The 25,956-nt window shown below is 58.6% G+C and overlaps 1 protein-coding gene across 1 annotated transcript in view; it reads right to left on the bottom strand.

The window, feature by feature from the left end:
- The window catches only part of ABLIM3 (actin binding LIM protein family member 3), a 49,919-nt gene extending 24,387 nt beyond the window's left edge, over positions 1-25,532 (bottom strand). The window contains exon 1 of the mRNA XM_066329400.1: positions 25,175-25,532. Coding sequence (XP_066185497.1) covers positions 25,175-25,187 — 13 coding nt within the window. The 5' untranslated portion in view covers positions 25,188-25,532. The remainder of the gene's footprint in view (positions 1-25,174) is intronic.
- Positions 25,533-25,956: the final 424 nt, after the last annotated feature.

The raw sequence follows: 25,956 nt of genomic DNA, 5'->3' as shown, positions 1-25,956 counted from the left end.
ACCATGTAGTCTGAGCCTTCCTTCCTTTCTTCACCCAATCGGCTGAGGTCCAGTTATCTTCCCCTGAGCAAACCAGATAAAGCCCTGCTTTTCCTTTTCCCCCTTCTTTTCCCCTCTGGAACCAGAGAATAAACGTCTTGGACCAATCCCGGGGGTAAGAGCATCTTTTGGAATCTTTTGCCTTGTCCCTGAGATATTCCCCTGAAGCCTCCCAAGGAACTGATCCAGCCAAGGAGCCCCGTGGGGCTGTGGGGGTTTATATCAGGGGGACAGCCCCCAGAGCCCCCACAGCCCCCAGGAGGGCTCAGGGAGCCTGTCCAAGGGCTGCCCCGAGCTCTCAGTCTGCAATTCCCCCCGTGCATCCCTCTTCGGGAGGGTCAAGGACCTCGTGTGTTTTCCTGTGCTCTTCCTGCTCAGGGTCCGGCCAGGCAGCGGCAGGATGGGGAAATGCTGAAACCTCTGGAACACTTGGAGCACTTGAGGAGTGGAAGGATAACTGGGGATAAATTTCCATCTGCCTTGGAAGGTTTGCTGCTCACCACCAACACAAAGAACCTGTTGGAAGGCTGGAGGGTGACAATTCCAGTCCAGGGAGGCTCAGAACAAACTCCACCAGCAGCTTGGGATCCCCCCAGGCAGCCCCATACCCCACAGCCCCCCATACTCGAGCCACAGCAAACCAGGAGCCGCTTCCCACCAGCACCCAGAGGCATTTTTAAAGCTTTTTAAATACCCATCCATCCTTCCTTACTGGGCCCAGAGCAGGTGATGCTCTTTTCCCACCCTTTTCCCCTTCCAGCCCACTGGAGCTCCAGGAAAAGCTGCTCCAGGTGGGGTCTGGATCACTATCCACAGGTAAGTGGAAATTCCCAGCCCTGCTGCCAGCACGTTTGTGACACTGCATCTCCACAGGAAGATGGGCCTGCCTGGCTTCATTAACCGCCAGTAATTAATATTTACACAGTGCTGGGGGAGCCACAGGTGAAGGGGACTGTGGGGAAGCAAAGCATTCACCCTGAATTTAATGAGGAGAGGCGGGGCCACCACGGCAAACTGAGTTTGTTGGGTGCCAGGGGTGGGGCAGGGACTGAGAGCTGGCACCTACAGCAAAGGGGTGTCCCCATGGGATGGATCCAGCCCCGGAGTGTGTGGGGAGCTGTGGGTGTCCCCATGGGATGGATCCAGCCCCGGAGTGTGTGGGGAGCTGTGGGTGTCCCCATGGAATGGATCCAGCCCCGGAGTGTGTGGGGAGCTGTGGGTGTCCCCACGGGATGGATCCAGCCCCTGGAGTGTGTGGGGAGCTGTGGGTGTCCCCATGGGATGGATCCAGCCCCTGGAGTGTGTGAGGAGCTGTGGGTGTCCCCATGGGATGGATCCAGCCCCTGGAATGCTGGATGTCAGTTGGATGATGCTGGCAGAAATTTTCACATCTCCATGGGGCTGAACTCCCTTCCCACAGCTCCCCACTGCTCCCCACAGCTCCCCACAGCTCCCCACAGCTCCCCACAGCTCCCCACTGCTCCCCACTGCTCCCCACTGCTCCCCACTGCTCCCCACAGCTCCCCACTGCTCCCCACAGCTCCCCACTGCTCCCCACTGCTCCCCACAGCTCCCCACTGCTCCCCACTGCTCCCCAGAGCTCCCCACTGCTCCACACTGCTCCCCACTGCTCCCCACTGCTCCCCACAGCTCCTCACAGCTCCCCACTGCTCCCTGGCCATGAGCAGCTCCTGCCCCATTCCCTGCAGGATCCCTGAGGATGGAAATCCTCTTCTCAGAGCCCTCTCTTGGGTGGGCTGGGGTGGGATGCAGCTCCAGCGGGCATTCCTGGTGGGCATTCCCAGTAGGTATTCCCGGTGGGCATCCCTGATGGGCATCCCCGATGGGCATCCCTGATGGGCATTCCCTGTGGGCATTCCCTGATGGGCATTCCCGATGGGCATTCCTGGTGGGTATTCCCAATGGGCATCCCCGGTGGGCATTCCCTGTGGATATTCCCTGTGGACATTCCCTGATGGGCATTCCCGATGAGCATTCCCTGTGGGTATTCCCGATGGGCACGGCTGGCAGAGCCCGGGAAGGGCCGGTTCCCCCGCTCGGGGCCGGGAAAGGGGCACTGAGCCCCCGGGAAGGAATTTTCGCTGGAAACACTGGAGCCTGAGGAGAGGCCACGGGAATAGGACACGGCGTGCCGGGCCGGGGGGACACAGAACCAGCTAAAATCCACCTCAGCTGCCTTATGGGGACACTCCAGGAGCCCAAATGCTCCTCCAAGGAGGAGGTGAGGGCGAGGGGGAGGATTTCCCCCGCAGCCAGGAGCTGTGCCGTGTCCCGGGGGTGACCCGGGAGGAAGGGTGGGAACTCCAGGACCACGGGATATGGGTTTCTCATCAGCAGCGGGGCCAAAGGCTCCTTGCAGCGGCCAGAGCTTGGCTGCGGCCCCGAAAACGCCTTGGGAAGGAAGGGGAGGAGAGGCTGGGAGCCAGATGATGCTGATGCTGCTCCTTCAGCAGGCACGGGACAGCCTCAGCCGGGTCCTGTGCCTCCAGCCCGGAGTGTGGGGATGTGCCTGCTCCGGACTGAAGCAGAATGTGAGGCCATGGAGGGCAGGTCCCTGCTGAGGAGGTGACACTGCCACCAGCGCAGAGCTGGGTGAGGGAGCCAAGGATCAGCCAGGTCAGGGCTGAATTAAAGCAGCTGGGATGCTCAGCTCTGAGCCTGAGCCCTGCACGGCCATCCCACTGCTCAGGCCACTGCTTCCCGTGGAGGCCCACGGATAAAACCCATCTCCATCAGGGAGAAAATACCAGATTTCACTTTGGATAAAAGTTGATTTTTTTTTCCCTCCTGATCCTTCTCTTCAGTAAAATCCAGAAGCATCATGTGGCTCCTTATTTAATATTTCCATTTTTCACTGGGCTGGGTGCTCCTGGGCTGAGGACAGGTCCCAGGGATGTGCTGTCTGAGCCTGCAGCAGCTCCTGCTGCTTCTCCCGCTGGATCCATGGGGACTGGGCTGGGACAGGCACTGGGACAGTGGGCTGGGGACACTGGGACAGTGGACTGGGGACACTGGGGACCACCCAGCTCACCCAGAGCAGGCACTGGGCAGTTCCCAAACCTCCTGGGGTGTATTCCAGGCAGGATCACGATCCCCCTCCAGTCCATGCCAGCCCCTCCTGCTTGCCAGGCAAAGCCATCTGTGGCTTACAGCTAAAAACCTGCCCTGTCACAGCTCCTAATCCAGCCCTAATTAGATCAGGACCAATTATTGCCCCCACCTGCCTCGCCCTGGCCCCTCACTGCCACCACGCCCTGGGTGGGACACAGGACTCAGAGGAGCTGTGGGTGATGTGAGCGTGGCACCAGGGAGCTGGGGTGGCACATGCCACACGTGCCACCGTGGGAGAGGGCACGGGGTGGGGATGCTGGGCCAGCAGTGGCATCACACGGGGGAGGGAACACCCTTCAGCTGGGAGCTGGAGGCAGAACTCCCAGAAAATAGAGAAAAAAAGGCTTAAAAGACAAAGACATGAAGGAGTCTTAAAAGTCACGGCAGAGCATGAAGTGGAAGTGACTTATCCCTCAACAGAAAAACAGGAGCTGCTTCCCTGTCCCTTGCTCTCCCTGTTGAATAACAAGTACTGACCTCTATATTAAGTGCTTCTGCACGTCACCTGACAGAGTTTTGTTGCCACTCAACATCCCTCATGTCCATGTCTTTAAAATTTTCCATTGTGTGAGGATATATCTATGTGGGGCAATACAGAGTGGATAAACAAGCTGTTCCTAAATCATTCATCTTGTGTACCAGAAACTCTCTGAACACTCCCGGACTGGAGCAAGTGTGGCTGGGTGTCACAGGTGCCCAAAGAGGTGCCAAAGCGTCCTGAGGGCACGGCAGGACACTGTGCCAGGGCGGGAGCTGGGTCACACGGGGACACGCTGCAAAAAGAGACGGGAGGGAGGACACAGAACACCCAGGGGACACAAAGGAGGGAAGGAGACACGGAGAAAAATCTAAAGGATAGAAGGAACACAACAACAGCAGCAAGAAGCCGGGGCCCTGCCTGCACAGCAGAATTTGCTTCTGGCTGAGGTTGTGGAAATTATTCTCCAAACGAGTGTGGAGGAAGCTGTGATTGTCTTCCCGTGCTGACCTGGCTGCAGGCAGCTGCCCGTGCCTGCCTGCAGGATGTGTACTTCCCACACAGGCAGGGCTGGAATGTGCCAGGGAAACCCCAAAACCCCAAAACCGCAAACCCCAGAACCCCAAAACCTCAGAACCTTAACCCAAGGGCCCAGCCGGGTTCACCCCCTGCCCTGCTGCAGCCCCCAGCCCCACTCCAGCAGCACCCTGGGGTGTCCTGAAGGAGGGATCTGGCATCAGCAGTGGCCTGCTGCTGTGGTTTTGCCAGATTCCCAAGGGAAAAAAAGAGGGGAAAGTTGCTTCTCTAGTTCTGGGAGCTGCGGGGAGGTTTTGCTGAGCTGAGTGCAGACACCAGCAGTGCTCCTGAGCTGCCACAGCCTGGGCTGTGCACATCTGCATCCCAGGAATTCCACTGGATCCCAGGAGCTCCACTGGATCCCAGGAGTTCCACTGGATCCCAGGAGTTCCACTGGATCCCAGGAGTTCTACTGTATCCCAAGAATTCCTCTGTATCCCAGGAATTCCACTGGATCCCAAGAGCTCCACTGGATCCCAGGAGTTCCACTGGGTCCCAGGAGTTCTACTGTATCCCAAGAATTCCTCTGTATCCCAGGAATTCCACTGTGTCCCAGGAATTCCACTGTGTCCCAGGAATTCCACTGGATCCCAGGAATTCCACTGGATGCCAAGATTTCCACTATATCTCAGGAATTCCACTGTGTCCCAAGAGTTCTACTGTGTCCCAGGAATCCCACTGGATCCCAGGAATTCCACTGTGTCGCAGGAATTCCCCTGTGTCCCGAGAGTTCCCAGCCTGGCCGCAGCCAGGGAGCACCACGGGATCCTCCCGTGCACATCCTCACACCCGGGCTGCAGTAACACCCCCCAGGATAAAGAAGAGGATGAGCATCCCCTTCAGCATTCCCACCACGTCCCTGGGCAGTTCCCATTCCTGAGCGCCCTTTCCATGGAGAAATTCCTGTGCTGGCCCCCCTGAGCCTCCCCTGGCCCAGCCTGAGGTGTTCCCTCTGCTCCTGTCGCTGTTTGGGGGACTGACACCTTCCCTTTCAAAGCACTGCACCCTGGAAGGTCAGAAATTCAGTTCATATTTCCGTATTTCCATATTTCCAGCCCCACCAGTGCACAATTCCCATGGGATCCCTGTGCCCTCCACGCTGGCGGCCTGTGTGGATTTGCCTCAGGGGGTTTCATACTCCAACACGGCCCAGAAATGTGAGGATTGAATTAGAACCTTCAGAAAAAAACCCACTAAAATACATAAATCCACACAGCAGCTTTCCTCCCATCCCCAGCTGGATCTTTTTTTTTTTCCCTGGATCACACTTGTGCAGCTCGTCATGGCAACAGCATCCCCTGGAAGTGCAGCTGCAGCCAGGCTCCTGGAGCTCACACGTTTGTCACTCCACAGACACCACAGAGCCCCTCCCAGCACGGGCCTGGGCTCACCCCCAAACTGGGAGGGACTGGGACCCCAAACTGGGAGAGACTGGGAACCACAGACTGGGAATGAATGAAACCCCCCAGACTGGGAGTGACTGGGGACCCCAGACTGGGAGTGACTGGGACCCAAACTGGGAGGGACTGGGAGCCCAGACTGGAAGTGACTGGGAACCACAGACTGGGAATGAATGAAACCCCCAAACTGGGAATGGCTGAGGCCCTCAAACTGGGAGTGACTGGGATCCCAAACTGGGAGTGACTGAGATCCCCAAACTGAGAGTGACTGAGATCTTCATACTGGGAGTGACTGAGATCTCCGTACTGGAAGTGACTGGGAATCCAAACTGGGAGTGACTGAGATCGCCATACTGGGAGTGACTGGGAACCACAAACTGGGAGTGACTGGGACCCAAATTAGGAGTGACTGGGAACCCCAAAAGAGGCTGCTGCCTGTCCACCCACTCCAGGTCCCTCAACTGGAATGGAACTGGGATTTGGGGAAAACTCCTGGCTGCTGCCCAGCTCTGCTCCTGACACCGTGTTTGCGCCATGAACTGCTCTCCACAAGGATTACCCACAGAATCCCAGAATTATTTCAGTTGGAAAAGCCCTCCCAGCCCATCCAGTCCAAGCTGTGTCCAATCCCCACCTCGTCCCCAGCCCAGAGCTCTGAGTGCCACCTCCAGGTGACACCTCCAGGGATGGGGATCCAAACCTCCCTGGGCAGTTCCAAGGCCTGAGCGCCCTCTCCATGGGGAAATTCCCCCTGAATTCATTCCCACCACACTCTGGTATTTCCAGAGTGTGGGGCTGGAGATGTGGAGCCAGACAGGGAATCATCACAGGCTCCAGGAACAGCGATAAATCTGGGAAAGGCTCCGCTCAGATTTCCCAGGAACTGCTGAATTCTCCTCCCCATTATCCCTGAGAACATCTTAGCAGTTCTTGGTGTCTTGGGGACAGCATGAGAAAGGATAGATTGCATTTTAATTAATAATCGCTGAAATGCACGGCTGCCCTGGGCAGGAGCCATGGCGAGCCCGGAGCAGGGAGCTGTGCCCTACAGGAGGGGACAGCAGAGCTGTCACAGCTGTCACACGGCTGGTGGCAGGTCCTGTGCTGGGGTGGCTCCCCAGAACCGCTGTGAGCAGCCCCCTCTGCCACTTCCCCAGGCAGGAGCAGGGACAGTGGCCCTCTGCCGTCCCCTCCTCTGGGATCTCTGCTCAGACCTCAGTGGGCCCAGCCCTGAGCTGAAATCCTGCCCTGACACCAGGTCAGGCTCGTGGAGCCATGGGGAGCTGCCCCAGAGGGGACAGTGACACCGAGAGTGGCACAAACCCAACCCTTTCACACACAGAACCAGCACCAGCACGGCCAGGTGCGGGGCAAGAGGCACCAACACCTTCCTGCCCTCTCACCTCCCACGCCTCTCCTGACTGCTCCTGGCGTTTGCTGCAGCTGCAGCAGCTCCTGCAGCCCTGGCAGATGTGCAGCACGCCCCGAGATGGGCATTTTGGGCTGCAGGGACGTTCCCTGGACCTCGCTGAGAGGCTGAAGATGGGATTTCCTCCTCACATCTGGTGCAGCTTAAAAACTCTGGCCTGAGCTGTTGTGGATGCAAACAACCAGGGCAGGAGTGAGGGGGTGATGTGGCCAGGCACAAAAGCAGGGCTGGGTTGGGGACAGGGACACAAGAGGCCAGGACAGGGATCTGGCTGAGCACAAACCCACCTGAGCAGGCACAGTGACGTGTGGCTGAGCTTGGTGGCGTTCTGTGGATCCCAGGACCAGCTGAGGTCACGCTCTGGGGGTCACCACACCACAGCCAGTGTCCAGCCAAGCCCTTGGGAGCAGCTTCTCTCAGGCCCCACACAGGGGACACAGTCCCAAATCTCCAGGGGTGCAGAGCAGGAACATCTGGAAGGCATCTCCACATCTCCCTCTTCACTGTGCTCGTCCCATGGCCAGCTTGGATGGGACTTGGAGCAACCTGGGACAGGGGAAGGTGTCCCTGGCCATGGCAGGGGGTGGAACTGGACGATTTTTAATGTTCCTTCCAACCCAAACCAATCAGGGATTCTGGGACATCCCCCACTGCATCCCACCCTCCAAGTGTGGGGCCAGCCCTGAGCTGGCACTGCCTGCAGGAGCTTTGGGCCACCCCAGCCTCCCTCCCGCTCCCCTGGCAGGGTGGTCCCGAGGGACACAGCCCCCTGGCAGCCAGGCACTGGCCAAAGTCCATCTCCTGCCCTGGATTTGATTCCTGAGGCGTGACAAGCGGGGGAGCCCCAGGCAGCTCACCCAGCCGGAGCAGGAGGGGTGGCCTTGACTGAGCCTTGGACCCAGCCCACAGGATTGCAGCTATTTTTGGCTCCAGCTGGGCTGGACAGGTTTTGGGGGGTCCATGTAAGGGGCTACACTCGGGTCCTGAAGCTGAGGGATGTGCGGAGGAGAAGAATCTAAACTCGAGGTCCTGGCCAAAAGCTGAAAAGCCTGAGCTCATCATTTTGCTGAGGCCAGATTTCCTGTTAAACAGAGGCTGTGTTCAGTGCTGGGAGACAGTCCTGGCTGTGTGGGAGTGCAGGGAGCCCGGGGGGACTGTCCCCTGCCTGCCAAAGCCACCCACCACCACCACCACCCCCAGCCAGGGCTGCAGCAAGCTGGAGCACAAGGGACCCATCCCAACTGAAAAAAACCCCTAAAAACCCCAAAGAAAAACCAGCAAAGGGGATTTCTGAGGAAAGGGAAGGGCAAAGCAGCTGTCAGATGGTGGCATCTCCTGCTGGGCACTGCGGAGGCAGTGCCAGGGGTGGCCGGGACAGGAGGTGACACAATGGAAACATTCAGGCCTTGCTGCTCACATGAGACAGGCAGGACAAGAAAGGAGCTTATTGCTGCCTGCTGCAGGGAGGGATTTGCTGTGTTTTGTGTTTGCAGCTTCCCGTGTGGAAATGCTTTTTCCCTTTAACCTCCACCCGGCAGCCCGGTGGATTTCGGCGCCTTTCCCAAACATATGGCGCATCCATCAGAGGCATAAAGAATCCCATATTTAAAAATATTACAAAAGAAAAGCCAGGAGCTGACTTTTTTTTTTTTTTAAATAAAACAACAAAACTAGGGCAGTGTCTGAGAGGAGAGAAACGTGGGGATTTAGGATTTTCTCTGCCAGATCAGAGAAGCAGCCCGCGGTCGGATGAGGTTGGCACCTCGCCACCTTGCAGCAGACTGTTGCTTCCAGAGTCTGGCAGCACTTTTTTTTGGGAGAGGATCCGCCTGCTCCATCCCTGCCTGCACCCTGCAGCCCCCGAGGAGCCTGGAGCCAGCACATCCCTGCCCTCTGCATCCCGGCTCTGGTGTCCGGCTGAGGTGCAGTGCCCCAGAGCACAGTGCTGAGCTCATCCCTGCCTGCTTTCTCCTGAGGATTCCCTGGAGGGGCTGAGAACCTCCTGAATTCCCCCACTGATGGCTCTGTGCGTGCGGCATCATTGCTCTGGCCACAGGCACTGCAGGGGAGACAAACTCCTGCCTGGTTTATAAAACCAGAGCCTCCTGCACCTCTTCTCTCCAGGCTGGAGCTGCTTTCTCCCGTTCTGCGGAGTGCAGAGCGCTCCCTTGTTTTATTTTAAACCCTATTCCTGTCGGCATTGTAACTCCAACCTGGGAGACTGCGTCAGAGCCAGGGAATGAGGGGTGTTGGAGTTGCTATTTTTAACTCTTTCTGCTCCGGGGAGCCGACTGAAATCAAATCCCCATCCAGAGGCACTGCGGGGATATTAATGCAACCAAATGGGAATTTGGGCTGGGGGTGACAGCTGGCAAAGCAAGCCCCGGCGTCACCGAGGGGACAATGTCCCCAGAAATAGGCTGCAGGGCAGGGATATTTGTTACAGAGCCCTCCCAGTGCCACCAGCACGAGAGCAGCAGCCCCCATTCCAGGGGATGAGTTACAGCCCAGGGCTGGGGACAAAACTCCAGCAGGAACTTCCCTGGCTGGCTCCAAATTCCTCCAAAGTGCTCTCAGAGCCTGGGAAAGTGCTTCCTGAAATAACTGGGAGCTCTGTCAGAGCCAGGGCTGCAGCAGGGGGGTGGATCTCATGATACCTTTGCCATCCCCTCGGAGCCCTCCTGAACCAAACCCCCTTTTCCTGGGGTTGGAAGAGATGAAATCCATGAAACCCACACAGAGCATCCCCCAAAAACGGTGCAAAGCCGTCAGAGGGGAGCTGAGCAGAGCCTCCAGGGGCCCTGCATTGGAGAGTGTTTACTGCTTCTCAATCTGCTGTGATCCCCTCTCTAATTCTGTTAAAGGCAGCAAATGGAGCCTTTAAGTGGCCCTAAAAAGATTGTCCCCACCCCCTGGGGAGTTCATTTGGGACACCTGGCCTTGCATATGGGTGGCAGAGGAGGCTGCAGTCCCATCCCCGGGATCATCCCGGCCCAAAGTGACTCTCCTGACACCCCTCAGCCAGCAGCGATGGGGGCTGCATCCCAAAACCGGCCAAAGCCTCCCTCACCTGTGGGGTCCAGCAGCCCAGGTGAGGCCCAAATCCCAGCCCCTGAAAGGCAGCAGGAGGTTTGCCAAGCCCCCAGCAGGTCCCCGGAGCTCTGCCACAAGCACCCAGCTCTCCCTGTCCTCCCCGAGGGACACTTGGTGCAAAAACAAGGAGAAAAATCCACCAGTTGTGGCCCCAACAGCAAACAGAGCCCGGTTCACGGCTGGAATCCCCTTCCAGACCCAAAGGAAGCTGGTGGCACCTTGTCCTGCTGCTGGTCACCCTCTCCCTGCAGGATGTCCCCACCTCTGAGCCCTCCACCTGCTCTAAGGCTGCCAAAGTCACCGGAGTGGCCCAGGGGTGACCAGGACTGCACCAAGCCCAGGCCAATCCCAGTCTCCACCCCAGGCTGGAACCCCCCACATGGATTTTGGCCATTGTGTCTGTCCTGCCTGGGAGCTCTGGGGGCACACTCCCCTCCTGCTGCCCTCCCTCCAAGCCCAGCTGCTTCACTCCAGTGCAGGCCCAGCAAGGTGGGAGCAGCAGCAGGCATCTGGGATGTGCTGGATTCTCCACGTGGGACCCCGGCAGAGGAGCTGTGCCGTCCCTGGGGCTGCTGTGCCTTGGCAAAGCCCCCTCTGCTCTCAGGCTGTCTGAAAAACAGACCTGAGCCCGCCCATCCCCAGACATCTGCCCCGGGCAAGCAGCAGGACACACAGGCACCGGCAAATTTGGCGACTTGATGCGAGTTAAATGCGCATTTAATTGAGATTTATAGGGGAACTTGCAATAGCAATTGATTATCAAAATCAGATTATTTATGGAGGTTTAGCAGCTATACAGGAGATTAATGCTGGTTGCAGAATAAATCCCCAGTAAATGTATGTTTCCCCAGTAATCAGCTAATGACACGTCATCCTAATTATCTCCTGAAAGGGGCCCAGCCACTCTGACACCCACTGCAAGGAGGTATTGTCATCTGCAAATCGCCACCAGAAGGCCACAGGCAGCTCTGCCTCCACACCCACGGGGACTCCCTGTGCTGCAGCAGCTCCTCTGTTTCCCTCAACTCGTGTTTGCTCGTTAAGGAAATATTTATTGAAGGTTTCCTTGGCGTGTTCCTGGCGGCAGTGAAGCTGTGCCCTGCACCCCAGCCCCAGCCTGAGCGGCTGAGGGTCACCCCACGCTGTCCCCTCCTCTCCCCAGGTGACACGATTGGCACAGGGATGTCCCCCAGGGAATTGCATCCCTGGGAGGAGGTGGCAGATGTCCCCTGGGAGGGGCAGGAGGGTGCCCTGCCTCTCCCCACAGCCAGGGCAGGCACAGGACGGCTGCTGTGGGATGCGGAGATGCTCTGGCAGTCACCATGGCAACCCCAGTACACAGCCAGGAGAACAAAGCTGCCAGCGGAGAAACAGGCAGAGGGAAGAGAAAAGGAAGGTGGGGTGGAAGGAAAATAAAAAAAAAAAAAAGCAGGGAAGGCAAAGAGTCGTGGAGCAAAGGCTGGGGCAGGAGGGAGCCGTGGGGAGGGAAAGGAGCTGTGGTGGAAGGTGGAGCTGCCTCGAGGCTGCTCCCCTTGGGATGACCTTCAGCAACACCACTGAGTGCACCACTGGGACATTTTCTGTCTCCTTCCACTGCCCCAGATGGGGATCACCCCAGGACATGGCCTGTCCCCCTGCCAGTGCGAGTGTCCCACTGTGCTGGAGGAGGGGACAGTGCCAGAGAGCTCAGAGGAGCCCTGAGACAGCTCCGAGACCGTCAGGGCATGGAGGGATGGATGGATGGAGGGATGGATGGAGGGATGGATGGATGGAGGGATGGATGGAGGGATGGAGAGATGGATGGATGGATGATGGAGGGATGGATGGAGAGATGGATGGAGAGATGGAGGGATGGAGGGATGGAGGGATGGATGGATGGATGATGGAGGGATGGATGGATGGAGGGATGGATGGATGATGGAGGGATGATGGAGGGATGATTCCCAATGGGAATCTGGAAGCCAAAGCACTGCATTGCACTGGGGTTTTGGGGATGCATGCATAGAAGGAGGGATGGCCCAGGGTATTCAGCACCTTCCCCTTTCCCAGCACGGATGGGCTGGCTCAGATCTCAGATTTTGGGTCACACCTCACACCAGCTCAGGGCTCTCCCACTGCGGCCCAGTTTTGGGCTCCAGGCACATTTCCCAGTCCAGCTGTGCCAGCTCTTTGTCCTGCTGCTTCCCAAGTGGAGCAAGACTGCCTGAGCCCCTCAAAGGTATTTTAGGGGTCAGAACACAATCAACAACCAGTCCCAAATCCACAGCAGTGGCTGGTTGGGAAAGGAGCCTGTGGAAAACAAAGTACAGGACAATTCTCTGCATGTCTTAGGGCTCACCTGAACCCCAGGGGAGGAGGCAGAGGTGCAACCACCAATCCCTTGGACAGCAAGAACACATCCACACTCCCTGCTCTCGCTTCTCCTCCCCACCTCAAAGGCACAAGATCCAAATCCAGACACCAAGATTTGGGTCAGAAAGCAGCAGCTCCAACCTCCCTCAGCAGGAATGGAAAATAACATCCCACTTGGCTGTTTATTCCAACGAAATAACAAATCCCAGAGGGGAGATGCCCCTCTGCAGAGCAGCTCTGGCTGTGACTGAGCAACAAACCCAGGCTCAGCCTCTGGCTGGTGCCTCACCCAGCTGCGAGGACAAGAACGGGTGCCCAGAGAGCAGGAGGAGGTCACAGGTAAGTGGAAGCCTGGCAGAAATGGGAGAAAAACCTGAGCCAACACCCGGGAAAAGGGCTGGTGAAGCAGCTGAGCCATTTTAACAGAGAGGAGACGAAAGGAGGTGAGGGAGGTGAGCGGCTCGGGTGCCACAGGAGCTGCTGGAGCAGGGGATGGGCACCCAGGGAGCTGCTGCTGTGGGAGAGGAAAACCACGAGCAAAACCACACCCGTGCACGGCGTGACATTCCCGAGGGGGCTTCACACCCCACCGAGCCTCAGCCGGGGGACCTGGGGCTGCCCAAGCCACACAGGGCACGGCCACACCTGGCTGGGGACAGCGGAGACGTGGCAGGACAAGGCACACGCGGAGCAATGAACTCCCCCGGGCACACGAGGGGCTGGCACAGACGGAATTCCATCCTCCTCCTCCCCACACTCGTGCTCTCCTTGGCTCCCGCAATCCCCACTGGCAGAGGAGGGGGAGCTCCGGGCACACAGACACGGCTGGCTCCTGCTAAAAGCCTTCGGTGCCTTTCAGCAGGGGAAAAAATAAAAACCAGCCTCGGAGTGGCGGGGTGGAGGCACGGGGCCAAACCTGGCAGCGGGTCCTGCTGCTCAGGGGCCACAGAGCCCTGGTGATGCCTCCAGAGGCTGCCCAGGACAGCGGCTGGACAGAGTTCAGGGAATAAAGTGGGCATTTATTAAAAAGGCCTTTAGAGGATGCACCTTGGGCAGTGAAAGAGCCTGGCTGTGACTACACACAAGATGGACCAAGATGGACTCACTGTGAGTCACGACTCAGTTTTTAGTTTTTTTTTTTTTTTTTTGGTTTTTTTTTTTTTTTTTTTTTTTTTTTTTTACAGTTTGATAAGTTTTGGTCCGCTCACACATTGGGGTTCATTGTCCAGTTACAGCTCCAGGTGATGCAGTCCCATCCTCCCAGATTTCTCCCCTCAACTCGATGTGGTTTATCATTTTTTGGGCCTGAAGCTGCAGCGGTGCCCTTGGTTGTGGGGCTGGAAAAGGATTGTTTTGTGTCACTGAGCTGTGGGGAGAACTTGCTGACACTTTATATGGAGTTCAGAGTTATGCACCAACGCAGTGCAGAACCGGGAAAATACCAAAGTTAAAACTCAAGGCATCACCCCGTCCTGGGCAGGGCGGCTTTACCCCTCTCCATCCCACTTCTCCACGTGTAAATAAATCCAGAGAAAGCACCAGAGATCCTCTTAACCCCGGCGGCTGCCCTGGGTGCTGCGGGCACGGCAATTGGAGCATCCCTCGTTAAGGAGCCCATTCATGCAGCTCAGCTCACCCACGCCGGGGTCACGGCTGCCTTCCCCGCTGAGATGTCCCTCCCAAGCCGAAGCGACAGTCTGTCCCCGAGAGCCTCTGGATGCCACTTCGCCCAGCTCCTCATTAGCGACAATTAACGGGCAATCAATGGGCCCGGCGGAGCTGGAGCTTCGCAGGGAACAAGTCTCCTTTTCAGCGGGGGGAAAAAATGAGCGTGGCCTTTTTTGTGCTTTTGGTGAAGGGAGCCAAAATCTGCCTCCTAGGGAACGGAATTGTGACCAAACTGGGCCCTGGCTGCCACCGGAGCAGCCAAGCAGGCAGAGGGGGCTGGGGCCATCACAGGTGTCCCCTCCTGGCCAGCTGATGTGTCCCCTCCTGGCCATCACAGGTGTCCCCTCCTGGCCAGGTGAGATGTCCCGTCCTGGCCAGCACAGGTGTCCCCTCCTGGCCAGCTGGTGTGTCCCCTCCTGGCCATCACAGGTGTCCCCTTCTGGCCAGCTCAAGTGTCCCCTCCTGGCCATCACAGGTGTCCCCTCCTGGCCAGCCCTCCCTCTGGACACCCCTGGGATGCTCCCAGCCAAGGTGGGAGCCGGGACCAGGGCTGGAATCCTGGAATGGTTTGAGTTGGAAAAAGCACCTTAAAACTCATCTCATCCCACCCGCAGCCATGGGCAGGGACACCTTCCACTGTCCCAGGCTGCTCCAAGCCCCAATGTCCAGCCTGGCCTTGGACACCTCCAGGGATCCAGGGGCAGCCACAGCTGCTCTGGGCACCCTGTGCCAGCGCTGCCCACCCTCCCAGGGAAGGAATTTCATCCCAATATCCCACCTGACCTCGCTCTCTGTCAGTGTGAAGCCCCGTGTCCTGTCACTCCACTGTCCATGATCCCCACGTTCCTTGCAGGCTCCCTCCAGGCACTGGAGGCCACAGCTGGGTGATCCCAGAGCTTCTCCTCCCCAGGCTGGACCGGCTCTCCTGTGCTGGGAGCCCGGAGCAGGAGTGGACACTCTGCAGCCAGGATGGTGCTGCTCCCTCAAAACCACCCACGAGGATCAGGATCTCTCCAGCTCCGCTTTTCCCTGGAGCTGGGCGCTGCTCACCCTCCACAGCCTCGGCTTCCCCGGGCTCCTGTCTAGCTGAGGGAGGGGAAAAAAACAGAGCTAGAAAAGCCAAGGAAGCAAGAGGGAGATGGCGTGGATGTGACAGGCTGGTGGCTGTGACAGAGGAGCCTCGTTAGCAGCGTTTTTTCCCTGCGGTGGGAGCAGGGGCAGAGCCAAGGAGGGTTTCCCAGCTGCCTGCACCAAAGCCAGGCACCTGCACGGGGCTTTTCCTGCCAGGGGCAGAGCTGGGGTGGGCAGCAGCACCTCGGGGGTTCAGGGGGACACACAGAGCAGAGCTGAGGGCTCCTGACACATTCCCAGCACGGGAGACTCTTGTCACCCCTGCGGCACAAGGGGAGATCTGACCCCACTCTGTGCCTGCCAGGGGCTGAGGCCGGGGGGTCTCACAGCCCAAAGAAAGGTCATTGGGCCTGATATTTCTGGGTCTGAGAGATTTCAGCCTGCTAGCAGCTGCTAACTTTTCCCCCAAGGAAAAAAATTCTCAAGAAAGTTTCTTCTCAAAACAATCTTGGCCAACAACTCTCCTTTCTCCAAACAATCTTTCTCCAGGGGGTGTTTTGCTGTTTCTCTGGTTTAACCAATGATTAGAGAGGTGTCATTTCTATTCACCAGCCATGGTCAGTCTGTATGGGAACACCTTATAAAAGGCAGTAAGAATTAGACAATAAAAGACTTTTTTTCTGTGCTCTTTGCCTTCTGAAATATTTGGAGCCTTTCTTTCATGTCCTACAGGGACAGAGGTCACCGTCCTTGTGCCACTGGGTGTTGGCACCACAGGGTGTCTTATTGGGGACAGGATGGGACCCAGGGGTGGGAGGATCAGCAGCAGCCACAGCAGCCTCCACCAGCTCTCCGGGGGATCCAGAGGAAGGATCTGGCAGATCTCTCAGCTGACTGAGAGCCCTTTGTGCCCAGTGGCTGTGCTGTACCCAGGGAAGCCAAAGCAATTAGCATTTCTTGGAGACACTCTGGAAAATCTCCCCTGAGTGATGGGCAAAGAGCTGCCACAAGCACAGCCAAGGGCCTGGAGCCACCTCCCAGGTCCAGGAGACACTGCTGGCAGTGCCCCATGGCACAGCAGGACTGTCCCCCTGCAGGGTTTTGGGAACGTGTCCTCACTGAGCTCCAGCCCAGCCCCAAATCTCACCCTGGGCATTACAAAGTGCCAGAAGCAGCTCCCAGCACCTTTCCCAGGGCACAGCCCGAGTGGGAAAAGCCACCTTCCAGGGAAATCCAGGAGCCCCCTCATCCCTCAGCTGCACCTGGAGGTGGGGAAGGAGCAGGGATGAGCTGTTTGGGAATCACGCAGGAGCAGCAGCAGCTGCAGCTGGCCCGGCCAGGGGTTATTTTTAACAGCGACTTGTAGAATGCAGCGAGTGCCTGCGGGAGGGCTGCTGCTCACCCCGGGCCTGTCCCCAGCACGTGTAAGGCTCAGATCTCTCCCAGGCAGGCTTTTTATAGGGTTTCCTGCTGCTGCTGGGCACGCAGCTCAGCGCCTCGGCACGGCCACACCACCCCCTCCTTCAGCAGCCACTCACACGCCGTTCGCCAAAGTCTTTCCATTCCCTCTCGAGCTGTTTCCTCTCCTCTCCTTATTAGGGATCCACCTACCTATCCATCTTCTCATTCTCTCCCCCTCTGCGGCTATTTTTAAGATGCCATAAAAGCTTTCAACGGGGAGCATCCTCAGGGAGGCAGGGATTTGTGATGTAGCCCATCAGAAGGAGTCATCACCACATAACTCACCACACAGGCTGTGACTTTCCTGTTGTGTGTTTTTTTTTTTTCCTCTCTCTTTTTTTCAAAAGCAGGGGAGGGGAGAACATCCCCACTCAGCTCTGCCTGGCCACCTCATGCAGGCACCTCCTTTTCCAGAGGGGAAGGATCAGATCCACCCCATTCCTCCTTTTCCAGAGGGGAAGGATCAGATCCACCCCATTCCTCCTTTTCCAGAGGGGAAGGATCAAATCCACCCCATTCCTCCTTTTCCAGAGGGGAAGGATCAGATCCAGCCCATTCCTCCTTTTCCAGAGGGGAAGGATCAAATCCAGCCAGTTCCTCCTTTTCCAGAGGGGAAGGATCAAATCCACCCCATTCCTCCTTTGCCAGAGGAGAAGGATCAAATCCAGCCCATTCCTCCTTTGCCAGAGGGGAAGGATCAGATCCAGCCCATTCCTCCTTTTCCAGAGGGGAAGGATCAGATCCAGCCCATTCCTCAGATCCAGCCCACTCCTCCTTTTCCAGAGGGAAGGATCAGATCCAGCCCACTCCTCTCCTGGTGGAACACCAGTGCAAGTTCTCTCAAGCCACATCTGGGGCTGGATGGAGGGATGGTTTTGCTCCCAGATCAAAGCCTTTGGATCATCCAGTTTCATGCCTCAGCAGCTGCCACAGACGAAGGATGGCCTCTGCTGAGAGGAGGGATGTGCTTCTCCCCGTGTGCCCACACCCCTGGGAGCTGCTCTGCTTCTTGGTTCACGGTCAAAAAGTGGGGAAATTCCAGCAAAACTGCCTCCAAAGGCACAGGACAAAGGTCTTCCTGATGCCCACAGGCACTGCATCAACCCCACAAACCCCTCCTAAAGCTGGTTATTCCACCTGGAATAGCTGCCATCCCCTTTCTGTCCCAAAGTCTGGCCGCAATCCTGGCCCAAAGAGCCACAGCACCTGCCCCCTGGCACAGCCTGGCAAGGGCCAAAAGCCACATCTGTGCCACAGGGGAAGGATGGCCTCAGCTCCCTGACCCCAGGGCCAGCTGTCACTGTGCCCCAGCCAGGAGTGGGCACAGTGACCCCAAAGCCAGCCAGGTGTGGGCACAGTGACCCCAAAGCCAGCCAGGAGTGGGCACAGTGACCCCAGTGCCAGCCAGGTGTGGGCACACTGACCCTGGCACAGCCAGGTGTGGGCACAGTGACCCCAGTGCCAGCCAGGTGTGGGCACAGTGACCCCAAAGCCAGCCAGGTGTGGGCACAGTGACCCCAGTGCCAGCCAGGTGTGGGCACAGTGACCCGGCACAGCCAGGTGTGGGCACAGTGACCCCAGTGCCAGCCAGGTGTGGGCACAGTGACCTGGCACAGCCAGGTGTGGGCACAGTGACCCAGCACAGCCAGGTGTGGGCACAGTGACCCCAGTGCCAGCCAGGTGTGGGCACAGTGACCTGGTACAGCCAGGAGTGGGCACAGTGACCTGGCACAGCCAGGTGTGGGCACAGTGACCCCAAAGCCAGCCAGGTGTGGGCACAGTGACCCCAGTGCCAGCCAGGTGTGGGCACCCAGGACAGTGAGCAGCAGAGGATGGGGACACGAGGAGGGACAGCCTGGCTCCCAGCAGGGATAGGGGAAGCCTCTGCTCCATCCCACGCCAGGAGGAGGAGCACAGAGAGAGGGAAAAGCCGCGGCAGAGCTGCACAAGGCACCCCTGGGTGCGGCACAGGGGCTGCGGATGGGTTGGTGCCAACAGAAACGGGACCTGCAGCAGCCTGGAGAGGCTCTGCCCAGCCCAGCCCGCATTTCTTGGGGTTTGGCTTCAAGGAGAACCTTCCCGTGGCTGGGCCCAGCACCTGGCTGCTCTCTGGTGGGCACAGGGACCTCCCTGGCAGCGCAGGGACCTGGCTGGTCCCGTGGTCACCACGGGCATCCTGCTGCTGCAGAGGCTGCAGATGTGGCACTGCCCAGCCCCGGCCAGCACAGCCAGAGGGCATTTTATTCCTCCTTCTCCAAAGAGCCCTGAAGGATTCAGAGCAGAGGAGACAGAGCAGCTGCCAGAGCAGCCCTGACCCAGCCCTGCGGCAGGGCCAGGGTGAGGAACCCCTTCTTCTGGAGGGGACAGCTCCTGCTGGGCCTCAGGAGTGGCTGTCACACACAGCTTTGCTCCCGTCCTCTCCTCCTCCTCAGCCAGGGGTGAAGCAAAAGCACCCTGGGCCACCCATCCCTGTGTGCCTGCCCTGGGAATCCAGGCTGGGAGCAGCTGGGACTGGGAGATCCCCACCACATGTCCCAGCAAGTTCCTGTGAGCCGGGTAAAGACCCACCCAGGCCCCGAGAGGATTTAAAAATAGCTCCCATTCTCCAGCAAGAGCAATCCCTGGAAGTGTCCAAGGCCAGGTTGGGCAGGGCTTGGAGCACCCTGGTCTGTGCAAGGTGTCCCTGCCCATGGCAGGGGCTGCTACAAGGACTTCAAGATCCCTTCCAACGCTGTCCATCCTGTAATCCCATGAAAATTCCATGACAATCCCATGAATTCCATCCCAGCTGTGCCAGGATGTTGGGAAGGACAGGCAGGGCCTTGCAGGTGCTCTCCCAGGTGAGGTGTTTCTGAGGGAGGCTGTTCCCCAGGGGTGGGTTTGGGAGCTCACACCGAGCCCTGCTCTACATTTGGCTTGTCTGATCCTGCTGCATTTCTGGGAAACAGTCACGTAACTGCCTGCTCTGAGGACAGGTCAAACCCCAGAACTCAGACTCGGGCTGGCTTCAGGAGATGGTTTTTGAGGCTGGCATTGGCACCAGCAAAGCTCTTCCTGCCCCACAGCTCTCCAAAATGTGCCACTTGTTGCCAAGGAAAAGCAGAAGCCGGAGGGATGGCTCCAAACCTCCAGCACCTGCTCCCCTCTCCCCCTGCTGTGCTCCTCAGAGAAACCTTCCCCAGCTCCGAGCCTTTTCCAAGACTCGGAAAAGAAGCTGATTCAAAATGGAAGTGGAGTAAAACGTCCATGAACAGAAAAACAAACGATCCTTGGGGCTCTGCAGACCTTGCCAGGCCAGCAAGGGTAAGAAGAAAGGAAGGTCAGACAGGCTGGCTGGGGAAACCGCAGCAGCAGCTCCTTTTTCTTCCTGCTCTCTGCCCCAGGCAGTGGAGAAAGCTCATCAATTCCCAGGCTGGGGCTTATGGCTGATACTGATAAAGCATTCCGAAAACTCCACCTGAGCTGAAAAATGCACCCAGAAACCGGGGCCTATCAAACACCTGAGCCACCAGCAAACAAACGGGACCTGTGCAGCCCAGTTTGCTCCTGGGAGAGATCACTTTGGGCCGCTTAAACCTCAGCCAGCCCTTCCCTGAAAGCCAGGAGTGCCCATGGGGGCTGTGGGGAAGTGAATTCCAGCTGTTCTGCTGCCCCAGGGATGCGCTGAGCCCCCTGATTCCGGAGGTGCTGGGCACAACCTCCAGTCCCCCTGCCAGCCTCGCCCACCACCCAACCCCCTGAGCCTGAGGCGCCTGAGCCTTCCCTCCACTCTCCCTTTCATCCTCTAAACCTCTCCATCGTTGCTCACCCCGGCTCTCGCCGTGACCACTCCACCCCCAGCTGCCTTCTGGAGGTGCTGCAGCGCTCACGGCTCAGCCACTGGTGGCTTTCAGAACTAAAAATACCGAATGAGGTGTCCCTCAACCGCTTCGTGATGGCCCCATCACGACAGGGCTGCGGGGTCTGGCAGGAACTGAGCGGGTTTTTCCTCCCTCCTTCCCAGCAGAGGGGCTGCTGTCATCAGCCCAGCCTGCTGGCACCCCAAACACCGTGATCCCGCTAAATCACGATGATTAGAAAATGTGCTTTTTATTTGAGAAGAGCACGCTAAGCCCCTGGAAGGATTCAATGGCTCCAATTGACCTTCCAGCACGCACTCCACGGGCCTGCAGGGCCACGTTCCGTGGCTCCTGCTCTTCCAAGGGCCAGCTGCCAGGAGAGAGGGTTTGAAAGAGCCTGGATGGAGCCTGGGGAGAGGACAGAGCCCATCCACCAGCCCAGGGACAGAGCTGCTGCCTGGGACTGGAATTCTCTGGCAGCAAAGTGAATGCAATGGGTGATTGTCCCTCTGCCCAGGAAAACAGGGAACGGTTTGTGTCTGGTTGTTTGTCACAGTCTGGGTATTGAGAGGACTAAAATGTAGGCGGGGAGTCTGGGAGTTCCCCTTGGTGCCCAAATTCCAAAAAACCACCCTGCTCATGACATCCCTCCGAGTTCCTGCACTTCTGAAAAAACCTCCCTGTGGGACCCTCCCAGCTCCTGCCCCACGGGGTGGGGACACCTGTGATTCACCTGCCCGAGGAGCAGAGCTGGAGCTTCCAGGGATGTGCAGCACCACGGGATTCCTCTTTAATTACACGGGCCCTTAATGGAGTTTGCTGGTAAACACCTTGTAACCACATGTGCCTGGAGATTACGGGGTAATTACGCTTAGAGGATCACGATCTAAGAGCAAGCACGATTTAGGCAAGACAAAAATAACCGAGCAAACATGCTGCATTCATCAGGATCCGTCAGGAAGCCTCCCTTCCCAAATGTCCAGCCTTTCCTCACAGCTCCTTCTCAGAGCAGGGGTGCCTCTCAGCAGGAATTTGAGAGGTGGCACGGATATAGGGATGAAACTTTCCACTTGGCATACCAAACCTTCTTGGGGAGCTCTCCGTGCTCCAGCAGGCTCCCAGCTGCTGCAAGGATGGGGATAAATGGCTCAGCCCACCCTGAGTGGACTTGCCATCAGATTCTGGCCTCTTTTTTTTTCCATAGGAGGAAATCTGGAAGATGCCAGAACCAGCCCCAACCACCCAAGGCCACGCCGATCCAGATCCTGCCAAACTTGGCTCAAGCCAGGAGCTCGCCAGGGTGTCCCCTCCCCAGGAGCTGGGATGTCCCTTGTGACAGCCAGAAGGACCAGGGGCACCTTTGCTCCTGGCAAAGCCAGTGCCCAGGCTGGCAGCAGCCCCTCTGCCAGCCCACAGGAGGGATGATGTAAATCCCGCGGGGTGACTCACAGACACCGCTCCACGGACCCGCAGCACCCAGACCCGCTGGCTGCCCCCACAGCAGCAGAAGGGATTCTTCCCACTCATTTAGAGGCTGAAATCCTCGGGGCAGTGGCAGCTTTAACCCTTTGAGCACAAACACGGTGTCAGTCACTGCCCAGATTCCCAGGGAGATGCTGGCTGCAGGCGGGGGAGATCCCAGGGGGTGATTTTAAGGGATGTTCTCTTGGCCAAGGGTTTGCCCTCCAAGCCCCAGCTCCCACGGGAATGCCAAGCAGCACCACAGAGCTGTCTGCCAAGGTAGGGATCCATTTGTAATCAATTAGCGAGCAGCAGTGGTAGCCTAATGAACATAAACACCAACACTGTGCCCTCCAAACCTCACGGCACATCTGGACTCCCAGCAGGAGCAGAGATCACCTTCCCACCCTTCCACCCTCGGGGCCACCTGAGCTGCTCTGCAGCCTCAGGATAGACGTTTATGCCTGACATCAACTGGTTTTACCTTTTCACCTCAAATACAACATTTTTCATCTGGCTTTGCCTTCATCATGGGGCAGATGATGACACGGCGTCTTCAAACCCGGGGTGAAATCAACCCCCTGTCCCCTCAGCAAGGGCTGCTGAGGCTCCTGACTGCTGTGCACGGAGCATCTCCAGAGATAAACCCAGCCAATCCTGCCCAGAGCTCCTGGAGGCCTCGCAGATTTGCTCAGCAGCGTGGCTCGGGGCCAGCCGTGGCCCACAGCCACAGGTTTCCTGCCTCACATCAGCTCCAGGCAGGAGAGGAGCGTGAACAAAATGCAGCCAGCGAAATGGGAAGCGGTGCTGGGAATTCACAGATCAGATGGTGGCATTTCAGCCTCAGCTGTGCGCCTCCTTGGTTTTGCCAGCCCCCAAAATTTTAGCCCTGCAGGCACAGGCACACCTGGGCATCATAAATTTATGCACAGTCTGCCCTTGTCCTGTGGGGGGGAAAAACAGCCAAAAAAAATTTAAAAATTAAAGCAGCAGAGCTGCCTCTGACAAGTGGCCCCAAACTCCAGCGAGCCACTGGAGGGTAAAAAAGCCGTGGTAAAAAAGGTGTGTTCCAGGTGGCATCACAGGGGGTGAACCAGAGATGGCACTGACACATGGCCCCCAGGATTTGTGAGTTTGTGCCTCGTTGGCAGATGGAATGGAGGGCTGGGGAGGGATGCCCAGAGCTGGGCGAGGCAGATTTTGGCAGTGCTCACACCAGTCCCAGAGGGTGCTGACGGCAGAAATGGCCCCACACCCCGGCCTGGCTCACAGAGCCACTGCTGGGAACACAAGTGAAGCAGCATTTGAGTGTCCAAGCCCTTCTGGGAGCACTCCAGCTGCTGGGAAAACAACTGGGAGCCCAACAGGGCAGAGCCAGCGCCCAGCAGGGTTTGCACACCTCTGATGTGATCCCAAAGGGACCCGGAGTCACCCACAAATCACCAACCCCCAGCACAGCGAGCGACCAGGAGATGCCACGGAGTCGCCAAGCCTTGACTAAAACACGTGGCTGCTTAAAACGGGGTACTGGCAATTTAGGCAAAGCCTGCAGAGCCCCCCAAAGGGCTTGGCAAGAGCCCTGGCAGCTGCTGGCGCTGCTCAGTGAAGTGCCCAGGGCCACAGAGGCAGGCGGTGGCAGAAGGAGGAGCAGCTCCCGGGGGACTCCAGCGGCCTCTCCCGTGAGTCAGGGCACAGCAGCACAGGTTGGCTCCCTGGCACCTCGCTCTGTGTGTGTATGTGTGCGTGTGAGGGAGTTTTGCAGCACAACCAGCTCTCTGGAACACGCCGGTGGCCATAAACAGCCCTTATCTCCGGCGGCAGCCAAGGCAGCTATTAAGAGCTGGGAAGGAATCCCAAAAGGAACCAACAGGCATTTGGCAGAATTGGCTTAGAGGAAGCTTAGCAGTCCCACCTGACCACGGCGGCCACTGATCCCAGCAGCCCTCTGCAGCAGACCTGAGCTGCTCCCCCGGAGGAGCAGAGGGAGGACCCTTTTGTTATCAGGCATCCTGCAGGCTCGGAAAGAATCAGTCCCTATTGTTTCCTACCTAGGCAGCGCCAGCGCCGCTCCCCCGGGACGAGGGGCTCGCTCCTGTCCCAGGTGTGGCTCGGGCAGAGGGCACCTGGAAACTTTCCTCGCCTCTGACACAGCCCAACGGAGCTGGAATCACCTGTTCTGTTGGCTCGCAGCGTGCCAAGGCATTTTTCACGGTGTTTTGCTCGGGAACCACCCCAAGCCCTGGGATTGAGAAACCTCGGCACGCCAGTGCAATGGAGAAGTTGCTGCTGTGCTGTTTTGTGCCTAAGGGGAGGGCTCCGCTCCTCGCACAGCTCCAGGAGCCACGGCAGGGTCGGGGGGGGGAATTCCCTGGACAGGTTATCCCAGGAGGAAGCCCCTCAGGTGTCCATCAGCATCAACTCCTTCACCAGGGACTCGCTGCTTTTAAAGGAAGGGCTCGAAGCCGTGGCAGCAAGGTGGGCACAGCTGTCACACAGCACGTCAGGCAGGGAAAAAAAAAAAATGATTGTGGCTCGCTCAACCCTGATCAATCTTCCCAGACTTTCCAACGAGGGCACAGAATCCAAAGTGAGCAGCCTCGGTGCCAGTTCTCATCTTATGCAGCACATTTCCGAGCTCTGCTTCTTTAGAAATTCATCCACAGCGCATGAGTGCCTCTGTCCCTGTCTCACACGCACAATAGGAACACCCACATCCCCAGCTGCAGAAGCTTTGGGGATTTTATTTTATTTTTATTTCCAGGATTGCACCTGTGCTTTGCTCAGGTTTCTGGGTCTCTCCTCTCCCTTCTCCTCCTCCCCTCACATCCATTTCTTCCCAGGCAGAGGCAGCAGCAAGTGAGGCTGTGCCTGTCAGAGCGCTCCTGGCCGCCTCTCACCATGTTGCGTATCGACATTTCAGTCGATGCTCTGCCCTCCAAAACCCCAGAAATCCGAGCCAAGAAAAGTACTCCGTGGAGATAAGCACCGCTGCTCAGCCCACATCAAACGCAGCCCAGCCAGCGCCTGTCAGACGGCAGGCAGGAAAACAACCCCAAATTCCATCCCGCTAGCCTTGTCAGCGCTGTTATGACATTTTCTTTCCAATTCCTCCCAGCCAGCTCGGTGCGGTACCAGCCCCATCCCCACCGCCCAGGCGACAGGACGCCGTACTCACTGCTAGTGCTCATCCTGCCGCTCCTTCCCCGTCCTTCTCATCCAACAAAGGGCCAAAGATGCTCTTTAAATCCGCTGTTCCCTGCCGCTCGCCGGCCGCGGGAGGAGGCTGCCGCTCTCCTTCTCTCCCGGGAGGAATATTCCCGTGCGATCCGCCGCCTACCGCATCCCCCGGCGGCTGTCCCCAGCGCTGTCCCCGCGCCGGGAGGATGCCAAGGTCACGGCTGCCAGCGGCGGGGAGGGGACACGGGAGGGGACACGGGGGGCGGCCGGGACCGGCCCCGGGGAGGATCCCGGCGGAGCGGCGGGGGCCGGCCGGGGCTCGGCCATGCACTGCGGAGCGCGGCCGCGGCCGCCCGCTTATAGCGGCTGGGAGCGGCGACGGGGCCGCGCAGCAACCGGGACCGCCCCGGCACGGCCCCGGCACCGCCCCGGCACCGCCCCGGCACCGCCCCGGCACGGCCCCGGCACCGCCCCGGCACGGCCCCGGCACCGCCCCGGCACCGCCCCGGCACGGCCCCGGCACCGCCCCGGCACCGCCCCGGCACGGCCCCGGCACCGCCCCGGCACCGCCCCGGCACGGCCCCGGCACCGCCCCGGCACCGCCCCGGCACCGCCCCGGCACCGCCCCGGCACGGCCCCGGCACCGCCCCGGCACCGCCCCGGCACCGCCCCGGCACCGCCCCGGCACCGCCCCGGCACCGCCCCGGCACGGCCCCGGCACCGCCCCGGCACCGCCCCGGCACCGCCCCGGCACCGCCCCGGCACCGCCCCGGCACGGCC

Source organism: Sylvia atricapilla, chromosome 14, assembly GCF_009819655.1.
Source record: "Sylvia atricapilla isolate bSylAtr1 chromosome 14, bSylAtr1.pri, whole genome shotgun sequence".
In the NCBI taxonomy this organism is placed as follows: Eukaryota; Metazoa; Chordata; class Aves; order Passeriformes; family Sylviidae; genus Sylvia; species Sylvia atricapilla.
The sequence above is the reverse complement of the archived record's forward strand: the minus strand, read 5'-3'. Positions and strand labels throughout refer to the sequence as shown.